This window comes from Montipora capricornis, chromosome 7 (assembly GCF_036669925.1).
Source record: "Montipora capricornis isolate CH-2021 chromosome 7, ASM3666992v2, whole genome shotgun sequence".
NCBI classification, from domain to species: Eukaryota; Metazoa; Cnidaria; class Anthozoa; order Scleractinia; family Acroporidae; genus Montipora; species Montipora capricornis.
In genome coordinates, this window is record NC_090889.1 from 22899724 (window position 1) to 22914539 (window position 14816).

The window sequence follows — 14816 nt, forward strand, 5'->3', positions numbered from 1 at the left end:
TACTATTGTTATTGCTCATACGTGCTGCGCATCTCCAGATACTCGGATTTCCTATCGCCGATGCTTACTAATTATACAGGGATATTATTGCGCGGTTTAAAACTATCCGGAAAAAGTAGATCTTAGTAAGTACTCTTGGTATCCAAAAAGAAAATTGGGTGTAACCATGCATTTTTGAGAGATAATTAAGCTTCAATTTGAGAAAGAACGCCATAAATTGCTTTGTATTTTAAAGTTTTTTACAAATATTATTGATGAATTATCTTTGAAAAATGCGAGATTACCCCCAATTTTCTTTTTGGGTTTCAATAACACTTGTTAAGATCTACATTTCCTGCATAATTACACACCGGGGCAAAAATATTGTTAATTAGTAGGCACCGTCCTTAATGTGACTGCGTGATGTAGTCACGTTAGTACATACCCACATTTTATCCCTGCTTACCACGGAGCCTCCAGTAGCTCAGTGGTAAGAGTATCCTTACTAAATCACGGAGGGTCGTGGGATCAAATCACATCTGGCGCAGTGGTGAGAGCACTTTCCTTCCACCAGTGCAGCAGGGGCTCGTTTCTCGAAAGTCCCGAAACTTTACGGGCTATATTCGGCTGTCACCATTCCCTTTTTATCTCAAGAACGGACAGGATTTAAGTCTTCAAACTTCACAGTCATTTTTCTTCTTGTTACCTTGAAACCATCTTAAAAGATCGGCTTTCCAAAACAAGCGGTTGGCAGTTTCACAAATGGTTTTTCGGGCCCGAAAAGTTTTCAGGACTTTCGAAAAACGGGCCCCTGCTCGGGATCGATTCCCGGATTCGACGTTACAAATTTCTGTTTCGATGCTATTTGGACGACACTTATAAACAATTTTCACTCTTAAGTCTGTCGTTTGCAGATGAGGAAAAAATAATCTAGGACTAGATCAGCAGATTCTTATTAAGACAATTAAGATCGCTCTTCTGGCAACTTCTTTTTTAAAACTTTAATTCTAAAATAATAATAATAGCTGGCTACCCGTATGTCACTTCGGATTTACAAAAAAAAAAAAAAAAATTGAAAAAGTTGGGTGAATGATATCGAACTCAGTTCAATGGCTGAAGAGTAAACCGAGATAGCCACAGAAAAAAACCCTCACTCGATTTAATCTAACGAATCTCTTTATTTTGGATGTTTGATACTTATATAATGGCGACCAGTTAAACAAACTTAACAAAGTACAACAGTACTAGTTTTCACGTTTCGTGTCCTCTTATAATCTTCGTACGCAACTGTATTTAATGTTCCGGTTAAAAAAATAAAATAAAGCGAAAACAAATAATACATTGTGTTTTTTTTCGATGGCGTATTGCAGATTAGCATTAACTATTCGCTCGTTTCAGGACAATTAATCGTGAAAATAGAAAACTGACCTTCAGCTCAGCAGACTCTCAGCAGAGATTCTCTGAAGGGGCATTTACTGCTCTTATTGTTTAAAAGAGGAAATAAATAGTTCAATAATGGGTTCTAATTAATGTTTAAGGTCACGCTCCGCAGTGAAGAGATGCTTACTAAAAATAATATAGGTTATATAAATGGAATCACTGCAATAAGTTAAAAATGTACTTTTTATTTAACAAATAGCTAGGCAGCAAGACAGTTTACACGAATCTTTTCCATTTGCAAAACAGTATATTTAATTCTAATAATAAATAAAATATAATAAGCTGTAGCGAATAGTGATGGTTAAAATAATTTGACAAATTTATAATTGTAAAATAATTTTGGTTATTATTGATTCAAAATGATTTATTTTTTTATTGGCTTATGTTCCTTGCATATTTCTAGCTAACACAAAAAGGAACGTCATTTGTCCAACAATAATAATGATGTCCATTGTCCAATAACAAATTTTAAAGAAGCTTTATCAGGAGACGAGAGGAGCCGACGATGTAGGCGAAAACAGAAACGCCATGAGACAATGGCTCTGCGAGCCCCAAACTAGCGTTTTACACTTTGGTCCATTTCTCTGACGTTTAAGAAATGACTAACTGAGAAGTTATGAGATTTATCTAATTATTAGACGATAAAATTTGGAACCCCATCGCGATCGATCAATCCAACTTTTTTTCTTCGGAAGTTGGTTATCACTGCCGTCGTTCTCGCTTAAGCAACTTCACGCCACGTTTCTGTAGTTGTTACAGGGAGTTCAACCACGCAACGTCTTTTAGCAAAGGACGGAAACCGGAAGTGAACATTTTGCATGCCACGGGAGATGACTCTATCAGATTTTCAAACTAATCATCTCTAATAGTGAAGCGAAACTTAACAAAAGGAAAACAACTATGCTCACTTCCGTGTACCGTCCTAATAGGGAGCTTAAGCATTTTTGAGACGCGGACGGCAACCGGAAGTGAGCTGTTTTCCTTTCTAACTTGTCTTTACACACCCACATTTATATTGCTAAGTATCTTTTCCCCATTAGAGATGATAAGTATAAAAATCTGGGAGACACCACTGTCCTGGCACGCGAAATGTTCTCTTCCGGTTGCCGTACGCGTCTCAAAAACGCGCGTGCTTAAGGTCCCTTCCAAGTCGCTCGGCCTGGAATACACCCATTTATAGCTCTGAAAATATTTAATTTGGGACAAAGAATTAAAATAATTATTGAAACCGGCTTACTTTTTTCCGAACAATAATGTACATCATAGAAGGTGATACCAGCCTTGGGAAGTTGGCCTCGTCTGATAACACCTTCTTTGATGACGAGCTTGTTGCTTGGCAACGGGCGTAATTGAAATTCAGGGTCCTGGGTAGGAGTCCAAACTACGACTCCCGTAACAAAGATCCAATATTATCTCTTCTCTAAATTAACGATTATCGTTAATTCGTAATTGCTTTGAATTTACTATTATCGTTAATTTCGGACACTGTGTCCCGGGACTTGTGCCAGCAGAGAGAATAAGGTCGAATAAAAAAATCATTTCCGTGGATTGGATTTGAACACGTAAATTGTAAATTTCGACTTCTTAAAATTCTCTATTTTCGAATTCCCCATACTATACTTTGTTTGCCCCCCAAATTTTGCATAAACCATTGTTTTCAAATGCTCTTGGGAATATGCAGTGTCCCCAAGAGCATTTGAAAACAATAGTTTATGCAAAATTTGGGGAGCAAACAAAGTGTATTATGGGAAATTCGAAAATAGAGAATGGCTGTATCTCGCTTAATATCTTGACACCAAACTTGGGGATTTTGTAATGCTTGGTGTGCACTTTCTGAGTTTGTGGATCAATAGTTGCTTATCCCATAATTTGCAGACTCGTACCTTGTCTCCCTCGGCTTAAAAATTAGGGAAATTGTGGAGAACTAGGCCCTTTATCTAGGTTATTCATGGACAGTGTGTCCCTCTGGTCAGCGGGCTCGACAATGTCACGTGACTTAATTGTCTAAATGAAAAACAATTGTGATGGTAAATGGTGTCATGTTATTCCCAGGAGCTTTGCACCGTTTACCATCTTATATACTTGCAATTTTCTCGACTTCTTATATTACTGCTTGGTCCAAAAACTGTTAATGAAATGATCTTTACCAGGAGTTCATTAAGAGGAGCCTCTACCTCCCATACTTGGCCTCGGAGTCAACCCTTTCCCGAGTAGATTTATTTATAGAACACCTCCCTTGGGAGATTCAGCACGCTCACTGTTGTAAAAGCCAATCTCCCTTGGGACATTCAGCACGCCCACTGTTGTAAAAGCCAATCAAAACAAAGCTATCTCTGCGTCAAGGAAATTATGATACTTTTCGCGGGAAAAACCTGTTCCTAAAAATAAATTTACTCGGGAAAGGGTTGACTCAAGGAATTAGAGGAGATAGAGGCTCCTCTTGATGAGCTCCTGTCTTTACCAACCTTGAGCACAGGCCACAAGATCCTCAGCAAGAGCCTGGGTGTGAGGTTCAGTTGACTAATATATTAAAATGCAGTCCTAAACAAAATGCATCATCTCGAGGCTCTGGGAAATAAACTCATACAAATCATTATATTCATTTCCCAGAGCCTCGGGTTGATGTCTTTTTTGAAACTGATTTTTAATATATCAAAATTGGTCTATTAACAACTATTCACCGAAGTCAGAACCGCGAGCGCAATCTCGCGTGAGTTGCGCGGAGGTTGAATGGCAAGGGATATTCGAAGTTTGAGTAGCCAATCGCAGCGCGCCTTCAACGCAATCCACTTTTTTTGGTATATACTGTACAGTCTAACAATGAATATTATATTCCCACCCAGTCATGTTTTTATGTCTTGTAAAACAGAATTCTTGCGCGGCTGAAAAATGTTGCACGCATTTATCCGTGAGGAATGGCTCCACAGAAAGACCAACAAAACCAGCCACCAGGCCACCCAAAGAGTTTCCGACTGTCAGCAGTCCCAGGGCAAATTCTTTCTCGTCGGGTGAAACAAAACGTGAGACGGCGAAAGGCGAGTGCAAGACAATCATTCCAGCCACGAGTCCAAGCGTAGAACACAGAGCAATAACGATCCAGATGTAGCCGACAAAGTGATACCAAGACTCGAACAGAAAGAAGATTAAATGAGATATTTCCAGTGCTGCGGGGAAAAAAAGGCATGAAAATAAGAGTTTTTTTCTCTTTTTAAATCCAAATAAGGTTCGATGCCATATTTGGTACGATTCCGTTTCTTTGAACCTGTTTATTTGGTTTATTTTCTTGCACGCCTAGCTATCTAAAGCACGCGAGTAGTGACACTAGCATTTTCGTCTTCATACAAGGGCCGCGATTTTTGCAACAGAGACATCGACGAAAGCAAGAACAGTATGAAACACCAACTTAAATAAGCCAAAAAAGTAGCTCTGAGTGTCCTGGTTGTGCGTTTGAAAACGACGCAACCAATGGCAAAGACCGTTGTTGCGTTGGACGCAACACGCGACAAAACATTACAACTGTAATATTATTGGTCAAAAAGAGAAAAAAACTAATCGTGGCATGTGCGGCGCGTATTCTATCTCTGATTTTTTTCTCATATTTTGTCGGTACCCTGCATAATTAAATAAAAGACTTCGAGATCTTGACAACAACATGAGCTTACAAATGTGAACCTTTCATTCCGTATTTTTGCTCTGAACTGACCACTCATCCCGGTTTACAAATAAAGAAGCCTCGCCTGTGATCTATTCCGTTGTAAAGCACGCAGGAAGCGGAAGAAGTGTACCGAGGGAAAACAAGAGACGAAGAGTCAAGTGTTTTCCCTCATCATATCATATCATATATCTTTATTTACCCTCGGATTTTTAGAGTATCTTGGTGTAGCTAATTTCTCCGAGCATTTACCCTCCCAACCATGATATACCACAGAAGACAGAGCACAACACCGGGAACTACATGCCCATCTTCTTGTTAGTTCTATCCGCTTCCAAAGTGCTTTACAACGAATTTATGACTGCCAAATTCTCGAGCACTCATTGGCTAATTTTTATTGTCAATAAGCGGACAGACACATAATTTTATAATTTGTGATATTGACGCGATATTCCTCGCGTCCGATTGAATGAAATTGAAGTTTCTCGCACTTTTGTCTCCCGTTCTTCTCGTGTTTTGACTTAATTTTGACCCCTCTTCCGTTTGTCAAAAACAAATTGATGCCAGTTTTTCATGCGTCTGTCCTGTTATTGACAATGAATTTCGTCATAATATTGTGGGTCCACAGCTACTTTGACAATGTTATAACGAAATTCATGATCAATAACAGGACAGACACATAAAAAACTGACATCAATTTGTTTAAACAGATCATAGGCGAGGCTTCTTTATTTGTTTGATAATAAAGAATTTCTTAAGTTCGTCGCGCATTTGGCTAATTTTTGCAAAACTTTATTTTTTAAATGCTTCGAGTGGTGTCAGCCGTGCATTGGCACGCTGTTTTAACCAATCAGAGCGCGCGTTATATCGAAACTTTATCATAATTTAGTTTTAGGATAATTCGTCCACATTGTAAGACGTGAACCCGATGGAATAATCGCGAAAGACGTCGCCTTTGTAGATCTTTAAGTCCGTATTCTCGTTTTAACAACGACGTGAAATCACCTTGAGGCTCTGTCCGGACGTCAGCAACCCACCATATCTATATTTTTTAATTTTTGCCACAAAAATTCCACGAGGCTCATAGCAGACTAGTTCTTGGACAGTTTCCATGCAATGTGTATGCTAAACAACCTTACTGCGCACCTGTGGCTCAGTTGGTTGAACACCGGGCTGCCATGCGGGAGTTCGTGAGTTCGACTACAGCCAGATTAACACTCAAGGTCTTTAAATAACTGAGGAGAAAGTGCTGCCTTTGTAATGACATCTGCAAATGGTTAGATTCTCTAATCTTCTCGGATATAAAGGGCAATAAACCGTAAGCCGCGTCTCACAACCCTTCAATGTTCATAACTCTGTGAGACGTGAAAGGACCAGCACACCATTCGTAAAGAGAGGGCACTCGGAGTTTCCGGTGTTGCGGTCTGTCCCGGAAGTGAAGTGAAGTGAAGCTATTAGTTTCTCCCCTCGGGGCTTTTCAGGACTAATTTACAATTATTTAGAGCGGTTTTCAATTGAGTGTCGAAAGTAACTAGCGAATTGCTTTGGTTTTGCATTACTTCGCTCAGTGATTGGTTCAAAATTTTCGCGCTACTTTTTCAACCATGCAATCTGAAGTGAAACCAAAACCAATCGTGGTCCGCGCGTGCACATTTTCCCGCGCTTTGTGTCAGCTACGTGTAATTACTTCGAGTTTTGATTGGTTTACCGGATTGTCTCCGTCCTTTTTGAGTGGCCAAAGTAATTACTCTTGTTTTGGCTTTACGACACTCGATTGAAACTTGCCCTATGGGAAACTTTAGCCAGACTGCTTATTACGCAGTTTTCGATTTTATTTTAGGAAGTGAAAGATGCCCCGAAGCTGTAGTGTTTCATGGTTGGGAGGGTGAACATGCTCGGAGATACTAGCTACATCAATCTACTCTAAAATCCGAGGGTAAATAGAGAGCAGAGTAGAGAACCAACAAACTCAACACACACGTGACGCCAAGTCTGCGATTGAACCTGGCCGACATTAGCGGGAAGCAGGTGCTCTCTACGCCAGCCCTGCACCCAGGAAATTCAGTCCAAACTGCCAAACTCCAATTATCAAACAACCAAGATCAGGTTTTCTGCGTTGAGGAATGACAAATTCGATTTCCTAAAACACACCCATGCAACGTCTGGAATTTCTCCTAATGTAACCCTCGTTCATTTTGTGTTCGTCTTAGTTCTAACGCTGTAGAGCATCGAACTACTGTGTGGGAGGTTGTAGGATCATGATCGGCTCCGGCCGGATTAACACTCAGGGTCTTTAAATGACTGAGGAGAAAGTGCTGCCTTTGGCATCTGCAAATGGTTAGACTCTTTACTCCTCTCGGATAGGGACGATAAGCCGTAGGGCTCACCTTACGACCCTTCAATGTTCATCAGACTCTTTAAGCTGGGGATACAAAAGAACCCACACACTATTCATAAAGAGCAGGACATGGGGTTCCTGGTGTTCTGGTCTGTCTGTTGTATACTTAGCCTATTCCCTGCTACGCTCACTGACCCTCGGGGGCAGTTGCCCTGTGTAAAGTACTACGTGTCCTACTGTGGGCTTTCCCTTTTTTTGCATGAATGAAATGAAATGAAATATTTGGGAAATAAGGTACTTATATACGTGGTAAACTTGCGGACCATAATATATATTACCTGTGTAGTAAACAGGCGAAAACAGCGAAGCCATTCCTGTTCCCGCAACAAATGCACTAATACATAATCCTGGATAGAATGACGTGAGCGCTAGAAAAATTATTTCGGCTGCTCCAGTGGCCATGGCGTTTAAAGCGATTCCAAGTAACTTTGCTCTGATATCGTTGAACATTCCAACCAAAGCAAGCCCAAAGAACATGCTCACAGCGATGAAACAAGTCTTCAATCCATAGGAAATTCTTTGTATAAACCAAGGCGCAATTATTTTGGTGATCATCAATGGTGTCACAAAACTGACAAGAAGAGTGGCCGTGGGTAGCTTTTGTCCGCTTAAAATGTCTTCCGCAGCGGACAAAAGCATTTCTTGATTAAAAAACGTCAGCGTTCCGAAAATATAAAAACACAGAACATTTAACGGCCCCCTTGAATCCGAAGCGGGTGGCGTCTGCGACTTTTTTGCAAAATAATTCTCGCAAATCTTTCTCATCATGCCCATTAGTTATAGACCACTCACGAATCTTAAGGCCCCGAAGCATAACCAAGAATCACGAAGAAAACAACACAATGTTTACTGTTTCTTAAGCTGTGTGCCTGTGTAAAGAACTCTTTAACATCGAACCGGAACAAAGAATCCAATGTAACTTATCAGACCAATCATGTAACAAGCGAACAAACCTGTTGTAAATCCTTTTTTCTACGAGATCAGCTGGGAAAACACGTCTTAAAATTCGAAATCTCCTCTTTGCCCATCCTAACACCCTATCATGTTGAGCCATGCGTCATTTAACGCTGTATTTAGCCGGATGCCGGATCACTCAGTGGACGCTTTCTCGCGGATCGAAACGTGAATAAAGCATAACGTAAGTGTAACGTAACGTTCAAGTTCTTTCCTGCTTGGAATTGAGACTAGAATTAATTTAAATCCTCAAGCTTTGCTTGGCATCAAATTCTTTTAGTCCTTGAGTCCTTCAGCAGATAATACTAAGCTGTTATTAAAGTGATTGCATAACACCTGAGCGCCAAAAGGTATGTTAGTTGTCGGTTCCGCTACGTTCCGTACTAGTTAGTTTCCTTCGATTTCGGGCCAAAACCTGGAACCTTTAACCATTCAAAATGGAACCTTTTCCGGTTCCATTTTGAATGACGTTGTCGGTCGTCGAACTCAAATCACAACATCCTGTTGTGGTTAATGAATTATTAAAAAGAACACTAAGTTATCTGTCAAGATGAATTTTTGGCCTTTTTCAAGCTAAAAGCTTGTGAAACTCAAGTTGATGCGCAGAACTGTGTCATACAGGAAAATCATGACCAGTTTTGGCGTTTGACGACCGAAAAAGTTCTCTAAATGATCTTATTAACGAATTTTTTTCTGTCTGTATCAGGTTTTGTTTTGTAACAGATTTGAAGTGTGCAGGTACCGTGTAACAGAACCTATGATTGCCCGGCCTATTGTCTACCTTTTCCTGCTCTGAGATTGTTTACAAGAACAAAACACTTTCGAAAATTTTATGTCCCAAACAGTTACAACCAAAGCCGCGTGTTAAGGAACATTCGCACAATATCTTTCGCTGATTACGGTTCTTTATTAAATCGATAAACTGAAAGCTGAAAAGACACAGGGGTTTTCTTCTTCCCGGTAAGAGAGTCTGGTAGGTTTGGTAATGCGTCTGTGACAATCAAACACGTCAGGGAGGGGCCCCAAGTCGCACTTACCAGCTCCCCTCATAAATATTCTGTCTGTCAGGACCCATGGATTCTCTGTCTTGGAGACTTGGGACTTACAATTTCCAAAGCAAATTCAGTAGTGTTCCTATCAGTGTGAATAGAATGAAAGGCCCTGGTTTAGCAAAAATTAACTCGCTTGTTTTCGTTGCTTGTGTTTTATTCTTGCTTCGTCAGTTTAAAGAAGCTCTATGTCCGCTTCCTTTGAGCCCCTCGGGAAACTTTATGAAGCTTATATAATGTAGTATCATAAATCTCGAGGTACTAAGCTCTGCATAAGAAAAATCTTTGATATCAGAAACAGAATAGAGAAGATACTGAGAACTGAGTAACAGTGTAGATCTGTAGTACTATGATTGCAAACAGTTCACATAGGTAGCCTCTAAGAATTGAGCCCAGGGCATCCATTTAATGCAACCACTGGTGTCGAAGAGATTCGCGAATGAGGAAAGGCGCTACAAAAATAACTTTGCGTGGGTCTACTTTTGTTATTGTTTGTTTTTTTTGTTGTTTTTTTTTGTAATTTCTAGCCATATAATTGAAGATAAAACCAATCTTTTTCTCAAATGATAACAGTTTTAGACTGGCTTTAGTCGCAGTATAGAAAGCCACATTCCGATCGCGCTCTAGCCATTTTGCCACTTAGCTGTTAAGTTTCAATGGCTAGATTTGACAATCGCGCACGTGTGGCTCATATACGGAGCTTTAGATAAAGGTTTAAAAGAAACTACTTCTAAAATCCTTGGGTGGAGAATTGAGTCTTTGAAGTCTGTTATCTTTGGTACTACTCAATAAAAGGTTGAGGTTGAAGTTTATTGTGATCAAGCAACCTTAAATCTCGATCTGTCCCCCTACCTCCCCCCCCCCACCCCCACTTCCTCCCCTCCCTCTGTGCCCCTTGTGCGACTACATCCAGCACCTTTAACAACCCATATTACGTTTCCAGCCGATTGAGTTAGGCATTCTTGTCATGCAAAATTCTTGATTGGTAGGGAAATGCCCTTTGCATCTTTTCGTAAGATATGGTTCCAAGAAAAGACCGACCAAGCCCGCCAAAAAGCTACCGACGCCATTTCCAACAGTAATTAGCGCCAGGGCAAATTCCCCTTCCTCGGATGAAACGTGCTGCTTAACAGCATGGGGCGAGAGGGCGACAATCATTCCTGCTACCAGACCAAGTGTGGAACACAGAACGATGATAATCCAGATGTAGCCGACGAAATGATACCAAGATTCAAACAGAAAGAAGGTGAGATGCGATATTCCCAACACTGCAATATTAAGCAAAAAAAAATCTTAATTGGAAATCTGATTAACGCATGTGCTTTACATGTACAACTGACAAATGGATAAAATACATGAAAGTTGGAAATCATCGCAGTTGAACAGCAACTTAAGCGAATCAGAAGCCTGGGAAAAAATCTAGGCTTGAACTGGGCTCGGCCCAGCGATTGCGCATGCGCTGCACCGCTCTGAGCTATCAATCCGACTGGGAGCTGGTCACTTATGAGATCGGTTTATATCTCATATATCCCGTATCAGGTGAGCCATTGAATCGTATAGAATGCATGATCATTGCATATATTCTCTTTCCTTTAAATGAATAAAACAAGAGCCCATAAGTAGAAGTCTACATTCCCAATACTAGATCTATGTAATAGTATTTTCATGCATTAGCTATAGGCCATTTTAGACGAGTTCCTAAACAGAATACGGCTTGCACAAGTGACCATTCTCAATCCCATGGGAAATAATTTCTCGTGCAAGACTTGTGATTAGCTGGAAAGGTCTGGTTTTGCGGGAAAATCAATCTAAAAATAACTGGGTCTGTAAAAACGCCGTTCCACAAATACAATAAAGGTGTACGCTATAGCTCCTAGTCATTGGTTCCTGATAAAAGTATTATAGCTAAGGTCACTAAAAAGGCAAAAACTTCAAAATGGTGACAAACTTATAAGAATCTCCTACAGGAAATAATTTAAAATGAATGAGTGTTAACTGAGGGGATCCCCTAATTCTAAATTTGAACAACTTTCTTTCGGATGAAATAATGTTTGCAATCAGGGTTGTTTGAATTTTTGAAAAGAAAGAGTTTTCACATGAAATAAGTGAAATTTAGGGAGTATATTTTCCTTTTCAAATTTCTCGATCGCCTCCATCTCAACATGATAATTGTACGTGTCAAGGTTCCTTAACGACAAGGTCGATGAGAAGAGAGACCCTGGGAACGAGGTTGGAACTCGTCAAATCAACTTTTCAAAATGGCGGCCCCAGGGAAAATAAGCAATTCTCAAATTCATTTATTTCGGATACAAGAGCTGTCTTTCGAAAATCCGTGTAAAATTTGATTGTTTTGTGGCTTAACTCCTGTTGCTTATACTCCACTCCCTCCTAACAGTGAGGGATACACACTTATTCTGTCTAACTCGTTAAAAGATTTTACTCGTTCATGCATAGTTAATCGAGGGACTGGTTATGAAACCTTAGAACTTTTAAAAGCGAGAACAATGTTGTTGCAATCGATGTTGAATTGACCGTGACACCGTGACCCTGCACAATCTTTTGTTTTCGCTTCGCACGGGTTCGCAAATTAGTTGCGCATAATTTAATCGAAGGATTTGATTGCTTATCTTCTTGAATAAAGGTGTGTTTTGTGCCCGGTCAAGGCCAAAAATACGGACAAAAACATGAAACAAAGGAAATTGTCTAGTTTCATAACCATCTCCATGCATTAACTATGGTTCATGGACAAGGAGGTTACAGCTTTCCTCCAACGTAATAACCGAGACTATCTAGCATCATAATAGGTGATTTGCAACCAATATTTAGAGGGCAAGGATTACAATGGTGCATGTACAAATGTTAGTGGACGAACACGGAAATTAATTAATGAGAGATTTTCTGTTTTCGGCGACAAACATGCAGGGGATGACGTAACGCGAAAACACCTATCACAATGATGACTGACTTAATGTATAATTGATTGACAGACTGATTGATTGATTGATTGATTGATTGATTGATTGATTGATTGATTGATTGATTGATTGATAATTCATGAATCCATTTTATAGAGCACTTTAGCCCAATTTGTCGAGAGGAACCTAATAACTCGATTTTTGTTTCCTACCTGTTAAAATCCACGTTCTGGAACACTTCAAGGATTCTATAGCATCCGACGGAAGAAATGCGAACAGTAACAGATAACTCCTGCCGAAAAACTTTCCTACTCCGTATGAGAGCGTGTAGTAAATAAAATGATCTCGCAGATGAATATTAGAGTCAGGAAATGCAATGGTTGTTACCACTGAGGACATCGACAAGTACTCGGAGAAGAAGTTCAAACAAAGCGCAACTATGAACGGCGAAATCTTTAAAGCAATGATTAACTTCTCGCTGTACATCGACTTCTTAGTTGGGTCAAGCATTTCATCCTTTTCGCCTTTCGATGTGTGATCAACTTTCGTATATTTTATTGCACCGTGAGTTTTAGGGCCAACGGAATTTTTATTGATGTATTGTTTGTCTAGCAGCGCATAAAAGAAAACAATAAGGAATGGCAATGGAATTGTAATCAATATGGCCGTCTTTGGGGCGATGCAGCTCCATGTTGTTAGACCTAAAATTCAAAGAAAAGAAATCTCATTTAAATGTTGGTTTCATAAAAAGCCATACAGATTTGCGTCCAAGGAAGGAGAACGCATTCGTATTTCTCCATTCGGCGCTTTTTACACCGTAAGAGAGATTTAAGACACATTTACAATAAACGACATACGACAAATGGCAAGTCTTCTTTTCCCTGTGACAATTAATATTCAATTATTCCAGTGTCTTTTTTCTCCTTCCTAAACTTGTTTGAATCATTTTTGTACAACATTGAGTTGTGTGTCCCATGTTGGTCAGACAAACACTGAACAACGAATTTTGGTCAAGCCTTTTTTACTCGTACTTGAACGTGTCCTTGTGAGTCTGAAGGCCTTTCTATTTCAAGGTTCGGACGCCATTTGTTAACTCAATCCCACATACTAAATAGTTGTTTGGCAACGGTCAAAGGACAACTTGAAACTGATCCAAGATCCTGGTAGGACTCAACACATAACCACATGTTATTGTTATATACCTAGACTTTCACTCAAAAAAACGAGCTCTGTGATTGGTTGATTCTTGGTCACATGCCCCTGCAGTTGTTGCCCGCGTTTGATTGAAGGGAAAGTCTAAATATATAACAAAGCATTTAATGTATGGTCCGTCGGGAAACTAGTTAGTTTAGTTTTCCCTCGAGTCCTGATGTTTCCCTCGGCTTCATCTTGGGAAACACCACGACTCTCAGGAAAACAAAACTGTTTCCCTTGGGACCATACATTAAGTGTATAGTGTAACATAGCAGAGTCCAGGGTGCTCAATAGACCGTTACAAGTTCACTTTTGCTCACTTTTTCTCTCGACTTCATCTCGGGCAACATCAGGACTCTTGGGAAAACAAAACTTACTGTTTCACTAAGTGTATATTGTTGATTCACATTTTCGGAAGCGCATGACATTGTCGCGCCCGCGGACCAGTGAGACACTTTCTCTGAAAAGAACTTAGATGAGCGACTTAGCTCCTTTACGTCCTTTACAGTTCTTTGTAGTTCAATGGGTGAAAGTGATCCGATCTGGGGTTACAGAAGTCGTAGTTTCGAATCCTGCCTGACTCTCGGCTACTCCTTTAATAGCCCATTTTCGAGTTGCTGTTTGCCTCGGTTTCAAAGCGAGTCCTAGTGCACAACCATTCAAATGGAAATGAGTGGTGTGTTATTCATGCAAATTAAAGTCGTTATCATTTAAATGCTTGTGCACCAGGACTCGTTTCGAACCAGAGGCAAACAGCAACTCGGAAATGGGCTATTTCGTCCTTTGCCAAGTAGGCTTTTGTACTGATTATGCAAGCATTGAGTCCCTACCAGTCATGGTTGCCTAGTAGGTTGCAGAGTAGAGAAAAGCCTCAACTTATACCATTATACCTCTTTTTAACAGCCCATCCATCGTACTTAAGGGTGGTGTAAGTGAAGCACAAGGTATAGTTAATGAAGTTACTACTTGGTCCAATAAGAACAGAGTCCAGTTACATCCTGATAAGTGTAAGGAGCTAAGAATAACCTTTTCCAAGCAGCCACCAACTTTTGACCCACTTATCATAAATGGAAATGAGATTGAAGTAGTAAAATCAGCGAAATTACTTGGCGTTACCATAAGTAACGATTTGACATGGAACAAACATGTTGATAACGTAATCAAGAAAGTTAACAAACGAATCTACTTCCTAATTCAGTTACAGAGAGCTAAGGTGCCTCCAAAAGATCTTTCCC

The 14816-nt window shown here is 40.0% G+C and overlaps 2 protein-coding genes across 2 annotated transcripts in view; both read right to left on the minus strand.

The window, feature by feature from the left end:
- Positions 1–4132: 4132 nt before the first annotated feature.
- LOC138056453 (uncharacterized) overlaps positions 4133–14816 on the minus strand; it is a 21520-nt gene continuing 10836 nt past the window's right edge. Inside the window, exon 3 of the mRNA XM_068902248.1 lies at positions 4133–4583. Within this exon, the coding sequence (XP_068758349.1) occupies positions 4234–4583 (350 nt within the window). The 3' untranslated portion in view covers positions 4133–4233. The remainder of the gene's footprint in view (positions 4584–14816) is intronic.
- The window catches only part of LOC138057744 (uncharacterized), a 6224-nt gene continuing 1776 nt past the window's right edge, over positions 10369–14816 (minus strand). The window contains exons 2-3 of the mRNA XM_068903665.1: positions 12600–13088; positions 10369–10740 (exon numbers count right to left, since the gene is read on the minus strand). Coding sequence (XP_068759766.1) covers positions 10391–10740; positions 12600–13088 — 839 coding nt within the window. The 3' untranslated portion in view covers positions 10369–10390. The remainder of the gene's footprint in view (positions 10741–12599; positions 13089–14816) is intronic.